The sequence below is a fragment of the Emydura macquarii genome, unplaced genomic scaffold (assembly GCF_026122565.2).
Source record: "Emydura macquarii macquarii isolate MOO-44397 ecotype Brisbane River unplaced genomic scaffold, CSIRO-AGI_Emac_v2 contig_3470, whole genome shotgun sequence".
Lineage (NCBI taxonomy): Eukaryota > Metazoa > Chordata > Testudines > Chelidae > Emydura > Emydura macquarii.
Genome location: NW_027133607.1, coordinates 9,079,044 through 9,098,252, shown reverse-complemented (window position 1 = coordinate 9,098,252; position 19,209 = coordinate 9,079,044). Strand labels below are relative to the sequence as shown.

At 40.6% G+C, this 19,209-nt stretch overlaps 1 protein-coding gene across 2 annotated transcripts in view; it reads left to right on the top strand.

The window, feature by feature from the left end:
• The window catches only part of AHCYL2 (adenosylhomocysteinase like 2), a 183,121-nt gene that overhangs the window by 93,239 nt on the left and 70,673 nt on the right, over positions 1–19,209 (top strand). Inside the window, exon 1 of one of the 2 annotated variants that reach the window (XM_067534981.1) lies at positions 15,332–15,529. The exons of the other annotated variant lie outside the window; for it this stretch is intronic. Within the exon in view, the coding sequence (XP_067391082.1) occupies positions 15,473–15,529 (57 nt within the window). The 5' untranslated portion in view covers positions 15,332–15,472. Of the gene's footprint in view, positions 1–15,331; positions 15,530–19,209 lie in introns of those variants that run through there. 2 annotated transcript variants of the gene reach the window in all.

The window sequence follows — 19,209 nt, the reverse complement described above, 5'->3', positions numbered from 1 at the left end:
GCCGAACTGCATGCATTTACCTTGAACTTTCGTTTTTCATTTTAAAGTTGTTTCAGAATTAATACATTGCAGATTCAACCACTGGGGAAGCTGTCCTAAAATAAAATTCAATAGGATAATCACTTTCCATGTCAACTGGGACCTCCTTAATCCAAATTTACATGGTCTGCAGGCCCAGGCTTGCTTTTTCAGCCGCTTTCTTCTCCGAGGTAGGATGTTTCTTTGTCGTACTCGTGGAGAATTCCCACCTCTCTGGCCCTTGTTTTCCGTTAGAGCAAGCAGTCTCTCCATGACCAAGTTCATACAAGTTGGGGATTCTTGTGGTTGCCTTGAGTGGACATGTTTTCTTAGACATTTTTTCCTTAGCTTGGCGGCAAGCTTTCACTTTGAAGGGTGAAGTGCTGAAATCCCTTGCGTGTGCATGTGTGTGTGTGTGTGTGTCTGGAAATTTACTCATTGGAATTGCTGGCATCTGAGGAAACTGTATGGACACTTGTTTAGGCCCAAGAGGAAACATTTAGATGCTTGGTCAAGAAACCAGCAACTGTGAGGGCATGGCTTCTCCTGATATTCTTAGGGCAGGTTTGCTTAGGGTAGAAACACTTACGGAGCAGTTACAATGAGACTGGAACGACAGCACAAACAGGGGAAGAGGGAACGTTTATTCATTATCCACAATTGACAGCAACTTGGAGTCTGAGTTTGTAAACTTCAAGAGCAGATAGCAGCCTAGTGGATTTGGAAAACACCTCAGGCCCTGAGGCTATATTTACAATAGTAATTGAGCATAAAATGACTCTACAGGAGGGTGGAAAAATTGGAGAACAAAGTCAAGGACTGGGAATTTGGGACTTGTGGGAATTCCAGAGCATGTTATCATGACCACTATCATTATTTATTTGTATTCCAGTGGCAAGCAGGAGCCCCAGTTATAGGCACTGTACGTACACAGAACAAAAAGACAGTCTCTGCCCCCAAAAGTTTATAATCCATAAAACAAGAGACAACAGGAGGGTACAACAGATAAGTGGCATTCAAGGAACAATAAGACAGTCCTGGACATAATGATAAATAGTGGCCTCAGCACACCAGAAATTAAATCTGGAGTCCTAATTGTTGTTGTTATGGGTATGTGTTTTGTGAAAAACCTGGTGGAGTTGTTTGTTGTTGTGTTACCTCATGGATTTTAATCTCTTGAAGCAGGCTGGAGAATAACTGTTCTCTTCATGCTTTTGTACAGTTATTTCATGTGCCATTTTGCAACTTTATAACAAAATCCTAAAATGAGTTCATGCAATGGATAAAATAAACTTTGTTCTGTAAGCACGCACTGAATGTACCCTGATGCTTTCAAAGGCATGCAGTTTTGCATCAGTCAAACGAAATGTAGCCTCTTGTCCTCAGTCCTACTATGTCCAAGAAAACTTTCCTTGAACTGCTGTAACCAATCCTTGTATTGCCAAAAATCATGACATAGGTCCTCAAAAAATCATGATTTCCATGAAAATGGTGGGGTTTTTGTATTTGCCCTCTTGATTTTGGTCCCTTTTGTGTTTGTGTTTTCAAACTTTTCTCTGCAACCATGAGAGCTAGAAATTTAAATTTTTAAAAACTGAAACGAGGGATTCTTACATAATCACATGGCTCCCAGAACTGAGGCTTTAAGAAAAGTACCAAATATAATGACATTCACAATAAAATTATAAAACTAGGCAAGACTGTGTTCTGGGTCCCTGAAGAGGCTTTCATATTTGTGGAAAGGGAAGAATCTGCAATTCCAAGGCCCTTCAGAGCAAACTAGACAAAGAATGCTAGGAATGGATTAAGTGGACTGTCACAGGTATATCTGTAGTTAAATATCTGTTTCTGCTTGGAGGAAATTACTGGCTTGCATTATATAGATAAATTACTTTTGGTTGTTCAGTGCACATTTAAAATGTATTTGTTTTATTGCTGAGAAAATACACTGCTTAAACTGGTACTGGAATATCTGTTAAACTTCCTATATCCTAAAACAGGGACAGATTTAAGTTGACTGACTGCATTGGGCTGAGGCCGCTGGTGATTTTGTGCCCTCAAGAGAAGAGGGGCAAATACATTCCCAAGAGATATGTTCCTGTCATATCTGTTCAACCAGCTGTATCTTCTACTTATACTGTGAGAGAGCTAATATTTTGCAATTATTTATAGCAGGAGAGGTCCTATAAATTAGAGTGCAAAGAATTTACATGTTGGTGTTATTTTTCTATAATTCAGCAGTCTATTTGTACAGGCTCATGGCTTTGAATATTCCACCCCCATTAGAATATTTAAAGGCTATATATGAGCTTTATGCGAAGACTTTTTCAGCTATTACCAATAACACTTCTTTCTCTTCTCTTCTGAGGATAAAATTTAGCAGCAGGATGTATATACAGTTTTCTTATGCAGCAGATTTATGTTCATGATTACTGGATTTTTTTTTCTGAATTTTGTCCTTATTTGATTTTAAAACTCTTATAAAAATAAAGGGGAAAATAGACTTGATATCTGTGCTGCCATTCATCTAGTTATAATGCCAAGAGCCTCCAACATACAGGCTTGATTTCCTTTGGTGAACAGCTGGCAAAGTCTTCCAAGCAAGATGGTACTTCATGACTGAAGCCAGAGTTTTAAACAGTCCTTTTTTCTATGCATAGTCAAGTCATTTACTTTCTCCATGAGCTGGCAGAACTGGCAAATCAAAATCTTAAAATTAATAGAATCACAGAAATTAAAAATGACTAGTACTTGCTACCATTATTTACAGTAACACCCACACTGCGCTAAGTGCTTTCCAATCACTCAAGTGACAGTTCTTGCTTTTAGGCAGGCAAGCGGTTTTGTGGGGGGGAGGAGAGACAACAATAGGCAAATTTACATACAAGCCAACTTGGTTCATTTATAAGCAGCACAGCAGAAGTGGGCCTTTAAGTGGGGCTTAGATACAGGCAGGGATATGGTTGGGGATATGCTCAGGGAGGTCATACCATGTGTGGGGTCCACATGGTAAAAGGCAGAGGAAGTATGTGAAGCTGACCAACCTAATTAAGGTAGCACTGTGAGACATTGGTTCAGTTATGATTAGCAGAGGTACTTATGCAAGCAAGATCCGCTTCACTGTAACAGGGAGGGGGCTAGTGGCAGAGAGTTCTCACTAAGGTCCCCTTGGGTCTGGAATGCCCTTCAGTGGTTGCTCCTAAATAGCATGAGTTTGTCAATTTTCACGGTGTGCTGCAGGGCGCATTTGTTTAATCAGACCTTTAAGGAGAGAGAGGCCTGCTGGGATATTGTTTGACATACTGAGGCATTTGTTATACTGAAGATTGCTGCTTTGGAAGATGAGTGAAGCTGACTGAAATACATATGCCAATTTTGTAATTTTAAGTAACTCAGGGCACTCCAAGCCCTTGGGTGGACTCATTTATTGTTCTAAATCAAAATAAATGACAAGAAAGGTTCCAGTCAGGGCCACGTTATGCTGGGGGATGTATGTGAATTACATAGAAAGAGAGTCCCTGCCCTAAAAAGCTTGGTATCATCTTAGGCCCCATTCCTGCAAACACTGTATGCATCTGCTTAACTTTAAGCACAGTGAATGGCCCCATAGAAGTCCTACTTAAACACATGAGTGTTTGCAGTATTGGGCCCTCTATACTGCTGATGACAAGACTCAACAGTTGGATGAAACAAACAGGATGTGAGAGGAAAGAGCAGAAGAAGGTAACAAAGAAATGAGCAGCTTTTCATGGTAACAAGCAGATTTTGTGGGCATCACAGCGGAGGTGAGCCTTGAAGGAAAAGGCTTTGCAGAGACGTTCTTCCCCCCCCTCAGGTGGTGGTGTTTTTTTTGGGGGGAGGGGAAAGAGGGGGAAAGAACATTGCTATTTTTCTTGTTTAGCGTTTTGGAGGTACAGTATCTGCCAGAAAAATAAGGGAGCACTCCAGTTTGGGCTTCTGTGATTAAGCTCCTGCCATCTACAATATGACCCCATCCCAGGCTCGCTCTCTGTCGTCTTACAGTGATAGTATTTTATGTGAAATTGAAAAGACTTTCAAAAATTCTTTTTGACTCCTACAAAAATAAAGGCAACAGCTATCTCTTTTATCCTGATGTTGACTTGGCAACAGGACAGATATTCAGCACGATGTTAAAATGGAAGCGTTTACAATTCTCCTGCCTCTCAGGAAAATGTTATATCTAACCAAAAAAAATTTTTTTAAATAAAAAAATTCAGTGTCTGAGGCTGCCAATCAAGTACCTTCACCAGCTTGAATGTCCCTCTCTCCATGATAGAAAATGATTACTCAATCTACATTGCATGTTTTTAGAGTGGTTATAACTATTTTTGTCAAGTATTTTAGCATAGTTGCCAGAGTTGCACAATTCATAACTACTTTCTTCCTAAACCACTTGTCTGTATCCAGATGGCCCTTATCAGAGCTCCTCACAACATCTCCAGGAGGTAGGGAAGTATTATTCTTATTAACATACAGGAAACTGAGGCTCAGGGGACCACCTGACTTGTGGAAGGTCACGTAGTCTGTAATAGAGCCAGGAGTTGAATCCATATCTCCAGAGTCCAAATCCAGTGCCTTAACCCAAAGCTATACTTCCTCTCCCTTGCTACCATGGATGGTGCTCAGGTGGTATAAAGGCCAAAATATACATCATATCTCAAAACATCATCTTTTCCTTCCTTGAATTCCATTACCCTTCTGATGTACCCTAGTGTTCTGTTGGCTACGATGCTTGTATCCCTAAATATAAGCAGAGAGCAGAGTCCCCCTGTTTTTCTGGAAGTTGCCCTGCTCTGAGTTTGCACTGATTTTGTGTGAGTGAAATTCTTTCAGGCTGTTTGTGTTGCTTGATAAAGTCCAGTTAGTTTCATTTGCTGTGTTTACATGCCTTTTATGTATTCAATGCTAAACTTAGGACTTGTCTACATGGGAAAATTATACCAGTATAAGCTAAAGTGTGAATTTAAACTGATATATTTATACCAGGACAGCCCTACATGTAGACTCTCTTATTCTGATATGAGTGGGTTTTTTTAGCTGTCTTAAACCCTTTCCCAAGCAACATATACTAAACCGAAAGAAGCCTCTCTTATCTGGCATAAATGCACCCACATGGAGGTATAGGGGTGTTTATACTGCAATAATTGGTAAAACAAGACTTTTGCTTCCTGAGTATATGTTCACTTATTCCTCGCCTGATGCAGAGTTGAGAGTGAGGGTTTGTCTGCACTACAGTTTTTACCTCACGTTAATTGATTGCCAGTTAACTCAAGATAGTTTTCAACATGTTTGTAAAGGCTAGTCTAGACCCTCCCCAAATGTTTGTTCCAGGATACAAATATTTGTAATTTAGGGCTTGTCTACACTTAAATTGCTACAGCAGCACAGCTGAAGCGCTTCAGTATCAACACTACCTATGCCAATAGGTGGGATACTTCCTTCGGCATAGCTAATTCACCTACATGAGGGGCAGTAGCTAAGCACTGGTCTACACTGCAGGGTTAGGTCGATGCAAGGCAGCTTATGTCGACCTATGTAAGTATTTACACTAAGGCCTGGTCTATGCTTACCGGCAAATTCATCGGCAGTCGACGGGAATTATGCAAGCTACATAGAGTAGCTTGTGTAATTTCTGTCAACTTCCTAAATTCTCTTCTGTGTGCTGTCTCCACTGCGCTGTGCTGACGGGAAATGCGTACCCATCGACGCAGCGCTACTCTTTTTTCGGAGATGGTTTTACTAAATTGACTTCCGGATCGATTGAGCGGGTTTTCAGTTCCGCTCAGTTGAACCGGATAAATCGATCTGATGGTGGCGAATTTGCCACTGTCAGTGTAGACATAGCCTAAAATGTCACCCTACCGACATAACTCACCTGCTACTCTGACTTTGACTCTGTGCCTCTTGTGGAGGTGGAGTTATGTCGATGTAGCTAGGTCAATGCAGCATCAATGTAGACATTGCATTGCTTACATCAACTGTTGCTGTCTTTCAGAAGCCATCCCACAGTGCCCCACACTGACAGTTCAATCATTGCAAGCGCTCTTGGTGAGGATGCGCACCACCGCCACAAGGAGCGAAGTGTAGACATGCACAAGTGATGTTATTACTGTGGCGGCTGTATGCCACCATAAGTTAGGTTGACTTAATTTTGTAATATAGACATGTCCTAAGTTGGCGGAAGAATTCTTCCATCGACCTAGCACTGTCTACTCGACGACTTAGGTCACCTTAACTCTGTTGCTCAGGGATATGGATTTTTCACACCTCTGAATGATGTAGATGGAGTCAACCCAATTTTCTAGTGTAGACATCCCTTAACCTAAGTTCAGGCCCAGCCTCTGAAAATGTGTTAACTACCTCAAGTTAAATGGCAATCCATTAACCTGAGGTAAAAAACTCAAATGTAGAAACCCCGAAGTGTCACTAACAAGAGTAAAAATTCTGGTTTACACACAGTTTTTATACTGGTATAACTGTTTTGGTTAGGAGGTGTGAGGTTTTTTGCTGAAATGTTTGTTGGTACAACCCCTAATGCGGATGTGGATATATTATTATAAAGGTTTCTATATCGGTGTAGCTATATCAGCATAGTTTATTCCCCTTCTTGTAGGGGATTAAACTAAACAGATGTAAACACCTTTATACTGATATAACTGCATCCAGTTACACTGCTTTAGCCATATCAGTTAGAGAGGTACAGCTTTATGTCCAGCCTTATCTTTTGGCCTCTGAAAACATTTTGTGTGTGTGACTGTAATATTAAAATGAGTGTATTCTGAATATGTGGAAGATGAGTTTCAATGCCTTTGAGGTGATTAGAAGTTGTATAGGCTATACTGTATGTCCCTGGAAAGGTGACATGAACCTAGATCCCCTAGATTTTTATTGGGCTTTTGGACTTGATCTATAAACTCATTGTCATGAAGTATTTAAGGTGAATATTAGACAAATAAATAATATGAAGTTCTGTTCTTCGTTTTCTAGGATTTTAGTAATCTATCCGAGTGCATTCATTGTAGGACTAGCTGGAGTGGGGCTTAAGAGACATGGGTTCTAATTCCTGGCTCTGCCACTGGCTTGCTGGGTGACACTGGGGAAGTAATTTCACCTTTCTGTGCCTTGGTTTCCCATCTGTAAAATTAGGGATAATTATATTTATCTCCTATGTAAAGTGCTTGGAGAACTATGGATGAAAAGCACTTCAGGCGAGCTAGGTGGTGGCTTTATTATTATTATTTATTACTCGCTTATTACTAAATTAATTTTCTAAATATAACTGATTGTACCCTGTTCATTAGCTGGGCAGCTTGTCTAGTTGAGCAACTCTTTGGCTTTGGAAGAAGGAATTTTCTTATGCTGAGCCCCAGTGTGTTTAGTGGTGAACCTTCTGGGTCCAAAGGATGAACTGCAGAGGACACTACAGACACCAGAGAAAATCCAGCGCGCACACATTCTCTCCAAGCAATTGCTGCACTTCCTTTAAGTACTTTCATTAGTGACATGCCTTGCCATAGACTCTGGAACTCACCATTAGTAGAATCATGTAGAGTGGGACTTTCTGTGACAAGTGTTACAATTCAGGCATCCCACCTCAAGGAAGTTGCTCTCTGAGCTAAGCCCTCACCCTTAATGTTCCCAAGCGCTTGGCACTGGCGTGTGGTACATGGAGTTCATTAGTTCACAAACACTGAAAGTATTTATTTAAAACAAAACATGTGATAGGGTTCCAGTCCATTTAACAGCAAGCACCTTGCTCAAACAGATGGAGAGCAATTTGTGCAGCTGAGCATTTAAAGTACTCTTTTCTGGGATCTCATCTATGCTGGACATTGCTGAATAGAAATAATGCAGACTCGTTCTAAAGTTGGCGCAGTGGGAGCGAAGTTTCCCACTCCTGCTTCATTTTGTGCATTGGCACCAGAGTAATGGCTTTCTTTTGAGAGAGCCCTTATTAATTTTTTCTCCTTTCTCTCATTAAAGTGGTGCAGTTCATAATGACAAATGTTTCCAAGTGGAGCCATATGCTGTAAGGTATTTTATACGAATGCTTGAAAATAAAACTATGTACACTTGAAAACTCCAGTTACCTGAAAGTAACATATTCTTATTTATCTTTTCAGAGTTCCCACAGAGAGGGGTAGATTGGAAGTTTTTTTGCAACCATCAGCTTGAAGTTATTAAATAAAGGAATGAATGCAGTTTGTTCTGCAGGCTCTCAGCGCCTCCTAGTGTCTGTGTAGAGTTTTCACTGCTTTCTTTTCACATTAAACTTCATTCTTCTTAATAACCAGTCAAGCATCTATTACTGAGACTTGGCTTGTTTTGGTTGTTCTGCTGCAGAGACTCTGTGTCTGTCATTAAGTTTTATTCAAGTTTTCAACAGAGATTGGCTCTGTTATTCTGTAGAGCCAAGTATTTCTATGAGCTTCAGCAGAGACCTCTTAATATTTCTAGTTTTTGAGTCAGTGTCTTGCTTTATGGTTTCAGTCAAAGCTTTTAGCAGGTTCTAAAGCTCTATTTTCATAAGGCTTTGGAACCACTTTTCCTCTCCTCTTTCAAACTTGTCACTGCTAGGTGAAAGCATGTCCTTGGGCGTCGGTGCCAATGAGCATTTCACCTCTCTGTTTAAATTTTGTTTAGCCATTGTTATTCTGCTAGTCCAGGGGACACCAAACTCTCAGCTGTGAGGGCCACATCCCTCAGTCCTGCTCCTATGGTGGGCCAGCGTGGCTGGGCCCACATCATGTGGGAGTGGGGGGGAGCAGCTGCCACGTGGCACTGCTTGGGGCCGGGAGTAGCACGCTGGGCCCACGTGGGAGAGGGGTGGGGTCGGAAGGGGGGAGCGGGCCGGTCAAAATGTGTTGGCGGGCCAGAAGCGGCCCACGGGCCGTAATTTAGGGACCCATGTGCTAGTCCAAAGCTCTCTTCACTGCGGGCATTGTTTATTGAATATGGTTTGGCATCTTTCTGATAATCAGAGTGACAATCTAAGAACGTGAAGTTTCTTGTGCATTTTAGAGCTTGTGGTAGTAAATTCACAAGGGGTGAATTTAGAGTGAACAGATAGCAAGTGCGAAAAATCGGGACAGGGTCAGGCATAATAGATGCCTATATAAGACAAAGCCCCAAATATCAGGACTGTCCCTATAAAATCGGGACATCGGGTCACCGTAGGTGAATTTCACCCTCTGTGCTTATGAAAAATGTTGAGTCCTGGATACTGGAGTTCTCCATCCACAGAATAAGTTCTGTAGCAGGGTAAATTTCCTTTTAATACTTTTCCAGCATCCTTGTCCTGAGGGCAGCATCCTTACCCCTACCATTCTTTTTTCTGTGTGGGCTCCTGCAGTACATTAAACAGGTAAAACTCTCTCATTGAAGTCGATGGGAGTTTTGCCAGTGTACTGAACTGCTTGTTCAGGCTGTCTCAGGTGGTACCTGATTTGTGGTGGTCATTTATGATGTGTTCCAATAGGAACTGTACTAAGACCATTTTGTGTCTTATAGACTTCAAGTTGTGATTTTTTTTAAATAGCTAGAGGGCCAGCATACATTGTCTGCCTTTTCCTTTCATGGATGTCTTTCCTGGGCTAAAGTAAAGGTATGGGAAGCAGTACAAGTTTAGTAGGTCCAACATGCGCGAAAGTGATGGTAGAACTATTTTTATTTAGTTTAGTAAGTATTCTGTGTGCTTTTCAGACAGATGTGAAGATGAAGTTTCTGGCACAAAGATCTTAGCCTAACAAGGCTTGGAAGTAATCAGTTTTATTTCATCTGATATTAGAAGTGTTTTCCAAGTATGGTGTTTTTATGTGAGTTATATTTTCTGCTAATACAAGAATATATAAAAACAAACATCAGATTCTAATGATTCAAAATGTAATGATTGTAGAAGTCTAGATTTGCAGCAGATTCAGAATACTTTTAATTCATATTTCCTTAGTTTGTTGAGCACTGTGGAATAATAATGACTTCCTTACTAGAATTACTAACACACACAGTCAGCCTACTAGTCACTTTAAAAAACTAATTTCTTTTAAACGTATCAACCGATGCTCTTTTATGACTTTTTCAGAGGAGCAAGCAGTTATCAGTGTTTCCAGTTAAATCGTTTGAAGGCTAATGAGAGTGCATTAGTTTGAGAAATAGCTGTGAGTATTAGCAGGGCTAGAAGCGTTGGACTCCAATGGTTTGTTAATGCTAAGGTAGTTAATAAATAGATTGAATTTGTAGAGTGCCTTTCATCTTAGAATTTCAAAGTGCTTTAAAAAGGTACACAAGTCTTGTGCTTATTTTACAGTTTGGGGAACGAAGGCACAGAAAGGCTAGCCAACTTGTCCAACGACACACAACAAGTGTCATAGATCTTGCAACTGTCTGAGTGTGGATACATTTTTAGACAAATGTAGTTTTCAAGATGACTGTGTTTCTTTAAGTAAAATGCTAGATCTTGGATGGACTTTTACCTCTCTCAAATTGTTAGTGATTTTGTTAGTACAAGGAGCTTTAAAATGGAAATGGGTCAGCTGTCCTGTCTAGCACTGGAAGAAGTCCTATTTGTATAATTAGTGTTTCTGATAAAATGATGGATGAGAAAAATCTCATGGAATTCTTTTGAAAGTTTCTGGGTACAGACCACAATTCAGTGGAACCTAGAGAGAATCACTTTCCAAGTCAAAGCTGAGGATGCACTCTGGCCTCTGGTTTAAAATAGTGATGATGGGGGACAGGGGTTAGCAGTGGCTATTGGCTAGAGCTGGAGAGTAGGAGAAAAGGAGCCTGGTCTCTTGGCTCTCATGCTCTTAGGCTGTGTGTTCTTGGGCACATCACAGGAAAATGGAGGTATAGAGCACTAGTCTGTAAAATGGAAATATTTATTATCTGCCTCTGTGTAAAGAGGTTTGAATCCTCCAGTGAAGGCTGCTATATCAATACAAAATACTATTGTTATCAGGGACTCTAGTTTTCCGTAATTTAAAAAAAAAAAAAAAATCTGATAAAAAAAATAACATGCATTTTTCCACAATTAAAATGAAATGCTGAATCTTAGTTTTTTCAGAAAATGCAGCTCCAGCTGTGAGCCTTGCCACCCAGCACTCGGGCTGTTAGCATCACTTCGGTTAATCTGGAGAGCCAGATAACGGAGGCTCGAAAAAACCGGGTTCTACTGTATATGTTCTTATTTTTTCACAGAATGTAAAACAAAAGATTCTCTGTAAAAACACAAATTCCATGTCTTTTGTGCAGCAAATGGATTTCTAGGATCCCTGGTTATTATATATTCTAATTAATGCATAATATTGAGAGGTGAGGGAGACAGCACTATCTGCTAGAAGACTAATAACTTCTATTAGCCAAGGATAAGCTGGTTAAATATCCGATTGGGATATTTTTTGAAGAATGAATTTTGCAGGAGCATGAAATATTCCTCCTTTGACCTGCTCACTTTGGGCATTTGGGATGACAGGCTCCTCCTGGCTTAGTGCTGCGAAACACACCAGGAGCTGATTCAGGAATTGAGGATAGCCCATTAAGTAACAGCAACTGTAAAATGTTTGACGTCCTTTGCAACGAGGAGCAGTATCCCACCACTAAACTTTAAGAAGTTGAAAAAGGACAGTTAACTAAAATCCATAGTATCATCACAGAAACTTGCATGTTTTTCTAAAAGATAGTCAGAGATTAAGGTCAGAAAAGACCACCAGATCCTCTAGTCTGAATCTTCTATGTATGACGGGCTATGAACATTACCCAGAACCTGCTCACTAAACCAATAACCGACATTAAACCAAAGTATTACAACCCACAGAAGACTAGACCTTATATACCACAGGTAGAGAATAGAAGGGACCAAGTTGTAGTAAAGCCTGAGGCTCCTGCAGTGGCAGGGAAATGATTAAGTAGATATCCTCTAGGAATTATTTGGGGGAAGTTCTATGGCCTGTGTTATACAGGAGGTCAGACTAGTTGATCACAGTGCTTCTGGCCTTGGAACTTATGACTCTTAAAATCCCTTAAGGTGCTAGAACCAACACATACTGTGACTTACAGCACCAAGCTCTGCTAGTGGATGCCCAGATGAAGGGTGGTGGCTAATGCTGAGATTTGTACTGCAGATCTCTTGCTCACTGAGAATGAGGATATACATAATGTCCTGAAACCGGAGGGTATTATTGGCTAGTGGAGACCACTTTTTCAACTTAAAAGGTTTGAAAATAACAGATACATAAAATCAATCCAATCTATGGGCCAGATTCCCCATAACATACAAGGATAAGTAGGATTACATCCACTATTTGCCCCTATTTCATTACAACTGTTTGTCCAAAACATACTGGACCCTCTGCTTGGGTTTCTGTTGTATCCTCTAGCCTCAGATATGATCCTGTCTCAGCTTGTACCTGGCAATGCTAAACCTTTTGGCATTCAAAATTGTCGATCCTCTAGGAGGATAGTAGAGGAAAACTACTGTAGATTACAGGACACCGTCCCAGCCATTTAAATTAGTTTTGCAATCCAAAACTCATCACCGCGTGACTTTATGGAAGGAACGGTAGCTTCAGAAGCCAAATACCCTCTGATGAGGCCAGGGTGGAAGAGAGAGGAATGAATAAGCAGGACACTGTGGTGTATTCATCCTCTTGTGTGATACTTCTAGCAGGCAGGGGAAGCTGGCAATATCTCTGAGAAAGTGAGAAGCCTGAATGCTGTGCATTTGGCTTAAAGTATTATTCCCAAACTAAAACATTTGTTACAGAAGAGCTAAGTTTGAGTGGAGTCAGTGTGGCATCTCCTCCCCAATTACTTTATTTACAAAAATTCTACACCCATCAAATAAAAAAAAAAACTGCATTAAACTCTGTATATAAACAGTGAAGAGATCCAGCTGGGTTTCCATTGTCATATAATCACTCACTACCACCCACATCACCTGTTTATAACACCCACCCACCCTTTAACATTGCCCCATTGCTTTGTTCTGTTATGGAAGAATGCTGTTGGAGTACTAATGTGTGTTCCAGCACTGAAAGACGCTTATCAGCAATGCCAAAACACATTTGTAAGTCTGTAGGCTGAACCCTTTTGGAGATGATGTGCTAAACAAACTTAGGAAATTGTTCAAAAAATCAGTGATGAGAAAGTCAACCATCATAGTCAACCAAGATAACTTTAAACCTCTTTTTTTTTTTTTAGATTTTTTCCTGAGAAAACTAATCTCTGAATGAGAAATGTCATGAGAAATTTCAGGGGAATCTATTTCTTTTTGGGGAAATTCAGAGCTTATAACTGCAAAACTAGCTTCTGTAAAAAGGTTAGCTAGCTAGTCCAAAGTGCCATTACTATATGAAATTGTTTTCTCTTTTATTAAAAAGCCCATAACAAATAAAATATTGATATGCTATTTGACACCTTATTCCAGCAGTTCTTAAACTGTGTGTTGGAACCCCAAAGTGGGTCTTAGTCCCATTTTAATGGAGTCTTAAACCACCACCGGGAGTGTGTGTATACCTTGACTTTAGAATACTGTCTCACACAGTATTCTTATCAGCAAGTTAAAGAAGTATGGGTTGGATGAATGGACTTAGTCCCATTTTAATGGTCACAAGCGGAGTGCCCCAGGGGTCGGTCCTGGGGCCGGTTTTGTTCAACATCTTTATTAATGATCTGGAGGATGGGGTAGATTGCACCCTCAGAAAGTTTGCGGACAACACTAAGCTGAGGGGAGTGGTAGATACCCTGGAGGGTAGGGATAGGATACAGAGTGACCTAAACAAACTGGAGGATTGGGCCAAAAGAAATCTAATGAGGTTCAACAAGGACAAGTGCAGAGTCCTCCACTTAGGAAGGAAGAATCCCATGCACAGCTATAGACTGGGGACCGACGAGCTGGGCAGCAGCTCTGCAGAAAAGGACCTGGGGGTAACAGTGGATAAAAAGCTGGATATGAGTCAGCAGTGTGCCCTGGTTGTCAAGAAGGCTAATGGCATATTGGGCTGCATTAGGAGGGGCATTGCCAGCAGGTCACGGAAGTCATGGAGTAGGCCGCATCTTTGTCCAGTTGTGGACAAGTCAGCGGAGGGCAACAAAAATGATTAGGGGCTGGAGCAATTATGAGGAGAGGCTGAAACTGGGCTTGTTTAGAGAACCATTGCCTTATTCAAACAGATCTGTCCTGTGTGTAATCAGACACTCTCTCCAGACTTCAGTGATAAAACATTTTACTGCATTTTACTTCTGCTAGTCCTGCAGAACCTGCTCCAGAACAATGAACTGGATTCTTTTCTGGGTCCTTGTGTGTGGCAGGTAGAACCATTTTTTCAAACAGATCTGTCCTGTGTGTAATAAATTCTCCAGATTGCAGAATCTCATGTTGGCAGTGAGAGAACCAGAAAGGCCCAACTTTACTTGGAAACCCCCCTTGCTGAGTGTGCAGCATTAGCAGTTCACAAAACCACAATTTTACTTATAAACTGAGCCAGTTTAATGTGGAGTCAACAAACATGGGACCCCCATAACTTTTCTGAACATGAGAATACTTTATAATCATTCATTTCAACTAGATGTTTACACATGATTTTCAACTACTGTAGTTTACAAAGAATTAAAATGTGCATGTTTCCCAGCAGAGGGAGCTGTAGACAAGTAAATGTATTCCACTGCTTTTCCCAGAGTCTGTTAAATACATATACTCTTTAAAAACAGTATTTACTGAGTTCTACACAAAATTGTGGCACCCGCAGGTTAATTTTAAATACACTGTTTTGCTAGTTTTCCAAGAGTACATTTTTAGCAGCTAAAGGCATCCATATGCTATTTTGTTCAGAGTCGCATGAACTTTTAATGCTATCAAGTATCCGGCTACATTCGAGGAAACACGTTTGCAATACAGTGCAAAAAGTAGCTCTAAAAACAGGAGTGTGTTCCTGACCTTGATCCTTATTGATCACACTATCAGCATTTTCAGTGACGTATTCTTAGGGGCGGAGGCAGGCCATGGATAGATGTCACACACACACACACAAAGCAAGGTTGCCAGGCACGCACTCTGCAGTCAACTTGAGGTAAAAGTCAGTAGAGAGAGGGGTTCATTGCTTGTGGATCATGCATTGCCCAGCTGAAAACATGAAGTAGCCACAAGAGAAACTGAGTTTGAGCATGTGATTTGGCCCAGAGTTTCAAACAGAAACGAGGCATTGAATCAGTCCTTGGAGCTGCCTGAGCTTCTGTCTGAGCACTTGACTAAGGAGGTTGATTTAAACAGAAGGCCTCTGCTGGAAGGAAGTGCAGCCACTGAAGTCTATTGTGAGCTCCTGAAAAGCTAGGACCTTGGCTCTGGAGCTCGAACGTGGGCGCACACTGTGTGTGTCTCTTTTTGCGTAGCCAAATAGCAATTCCCTTTGCTACAGCACAAACGTGAAAAGCTTCAGCTATGGAGAAGTGGGACAGCAGCGCAGGTACCTCTGCTTTCCACATGCCAGAGTGGATGGTGAGTCGTCATTTAGTTTATTATTTTAGCTAAGACACAGCAAATTGGTCACTACTGGATTTCTAAAGGAAGCAGCTCTTTGTCAGGTGGATTTATGCCAGGCTCAATTTTACTGCATTGTATTCAAGTCTGATTAAATTTACCAGGAATGGGAGTCATTGAAGTCAGAGGCAGACAAGATCTGGTAGTCCATCTCCCTGCCAATGCAGGATGATTATTCATTGTAGATACACTGTCCAGTGTAACTGTAAAAAGTCAAGTAGCACTAGAAATAGTCTCCATCTATAAAATGGGATAATATTTTCCTGCCTCATATGGGTATTGTGTAAGACTAATGTATATAGAGCAATATGAGAGCCATGGAGGAAAAACCACTTGAAGTGCAGAATTATCTTCTAGGGTGTGTTGCATTTAGGGTGACCAGATAGCAAGTGTGAAAAATCAGGGTGAGGATTAATAAGCTCCTATATAAGAAAAAGCCCTGACTATCAGGACTGTCCCTATAAAATCAGGACATCTGGTCACCCTAGTTGCATTGTCTACTTTGAGAACAAGATCTGCATAGCAAACACTCTTTACTATCTCTTTGACAGCCTTAATATTTATTACTAAGTAGGATTCCATCTTTGAAATTGCATCTGCATTACTTACATCTGTGTTACTTTCCCTAATGTTCATTTTAAAACAGGCAACTGATCCGTAGACCAACATGTGCTGTCTATCTCACCTCAGTCAGTCAGAGGGCAGGAGAGGAGACACAGCAAGAACTAAAATAACCTTTTCTCTGCTTTGCTTCTTTGACACTAGGAGTTCTTGAAATGGTTGACAAGATAATGATTCTGTTTTGAAAACAAACCAGCACTTGAACAGTTAAAGCTTGTGTCTGGGGGACAGCTGCAATCAGAGAAAGTATCTGTGCACCTACCATGGTTTAAAAATGCTTATGCCATTCTAACGCAAAAGCAAGAAGTGCTATATTAATAGCTATTACTTCTTCCCAGATTGCTACTCACATTTTATAACCTAACTTCTTTCTGTTTGAAAAGTTGACTCTTAGCAGCTGTTCTAAGGAAGGCATTTGGGTTTGTTTTAGAACGTTATAGCAAGAGATTTGAGTTTCTGTAGGCACTTTAAAATGTGTTGCAGCAACAAGCTTTGCAAATAGTCAATGGTAAAAAAAGGGCTTTTATCAAAATCAGTGTTTGAGCTGGTCTCATGCAAATACTCAAAGCTATAAAAATATCTTTCCAGAGAATCTGTTCTGATTTGGTTTGAACTTTGAATTCTTCCAGAAGACTAACAATCTTAATTAGTCTCTCTACGCATTTTGGTAGTCAGTAAAAGTTTTCCAGTAACTATTAACATGGCACTTTCCATCCCCTGTCTGCTGGCTTTCTGTAGAGTGAAATTCTCTACTGTACTTTAACCCAACTTATCTTGTAATTTATATCACACTAACAGGAAATACCTTTTGCATTTAAAGGTCAGCATTGATACAGCTTTGCGTAACAGATCCCCCTCATTTGACACTGTAAATGTGTCTATTTTATACTGATTCAAATATCTTCAAATATGGATTTCTGTTTATGATCTAGATTTTAGTTTGGTCAATTATAATTTCTAGATCTTTAGGGCATCAAAACAAGTGCCATAACCATAATGGGATCAGAACTGTGCTAGCAAAAAAATAAGTTTAAATGTGGTGATTGCTAGCAGGGCTCGAACAGTTTTTCTTTGCGGTGTGGACATGTTTTTTTTCCTGAAAAAAATACTTTTAAAAGATTCTGTGCTATAAGGCCCCATCTACAAAGAGCTTGTAGTTGTGTTTAACAGCCAGGCTTAATCAGTTTGAACTCCTATTAAACCCGGTTATAACATGGTTTGCTAAACCGGTGTGGATAGGTCCAAACAAGTAAAGATTGTCTAGAGCTGCAAAATTCAGATCTTGGTTTGGGTCTTTATTTCAAAATTCTTATCCCTCTGAGTTTTGAGGTGTTAAGATTCACGGAGTTGAGGGGTTACAAAAAATCACTGTTCTAACTTAGGTCCCCACATTGGGTAAAGCACTGATTTTTAACTAAACCTATGTTTAGTCCCTTCCACATGGATCAACCAAATTGGATTTTATACTGCTTGTACAACAACCACGCTTATGGGCTCTCATATAACTTTCACTGCACCGGAGGAGTCAGTTGTAACACAACAATCTCTTGACATGGTTTAAAACAGTCTTGCAGTGTAAGAGTTCCTGAATTGTGCTGCACACTTGAAGTTTTACAAGGCTGAAGAATGAAACAGGAATATGGTTAAATCATGATTGAGGAGAATGAACCCACTGTTAACGCAGAGTTAACTATGTTGGGGGCAACTGTGACCCTCCATATGGTAGAAATTACAATGTAGCTGGAATCTGGACTGTGCATAGATGGTATCCTAGTTTAACTTTTCAGGTAATCTATAGCTTGGTCTAAATACTGGCCTTAAACAAATCCCTGTCCATATCAATCAGGGAAACTTTGGTGGAAAACTCCTACTAGTAAAAACCCTGTGGAAAAACTTTCTGTTTTTAGGCCTGTGGCTAAGACCAAGTACGTGTAGTGTCAGTTCAACATCAAATACATTCACTGTTGGGGGAAATATATCCTGCCTTGAGGACCCAATAGGTGTTTTCCTTTCTAACTTATGTGATCTTATGATTTTATACTGTAGAAGAAAAAAGATCCCCTTTTGTTACCTGAGCAACTTGAAATAATATGGAAAGAACCTTGCCAGTTGGCCTCCGTCTCAGGGCTGCTACAAACAGACCTGGTAACAAGCTAGGGGAACTATTTTCTCCATTTGTAAATGTTTATGTATTTCCTCATCCCAGTCTCTCTTTGGCCTTGACCACACGAAGCTATTTTTTTAAAAGATTTCCCACTAGCACAATTCTAAATGTGGTTGCTATGGTGGTAGCACTAATATAGACCAGGGACTAGCAGATCTTTACCTTTGTTACATAAGCCTGCTCTGAACAAGTATATGAACATAGTGATAAAATTCTAGTAGCTGCTCGGAGTCTTGTCTTCATTAGCATTTCCATCAGTGGGGCTGCATCAGTTTGGCAATGGTGGGGGATTTTTTTAGTGAAGAAGCCTAAGAATGGCAGTCAGGGGAAGGGATTTCCCAGGCATCAAAGTATGAAAGTTCTACTCATCTGCTAGGACCTATTTGAGTGGGATGTAATCTGAGCAAGCCACTGGGTGTGAGGGCGAGGCTTGATTGAAATATACCATGATTCAATTCCCCTGTTGGCACTGATATCCAAGAGGCCTGAAGGCCAAGTTCAGTCTCCATCCCAGGTCTCCTGTGAAGTGATAGAATACGCTCAACTGTCAAGCCGAAATTTGTGCTATTCTAGGCAATGGTCTAGCACTGCCCTGAGATTCTAGGTGCACTAAAAATACTCTAGATGGATGCCTGTGGCCTACCAGACAGCAACAGACCTGGCTACTGCAAGACCTTTGGATAATAAGATACTTGACTGGGGAAGCTCAGATTGTGCTTCAGAAGGGTAACTACAAATGGGTTAAAATGTACACGTTAATCCACCAAGTTAGAATCCATGTGACATTTTAGCTGTAGGGCTGGAATCTTAAACACTTAAAGCTTTAGCATAGCTTTGATTCAACAAGTGGCAT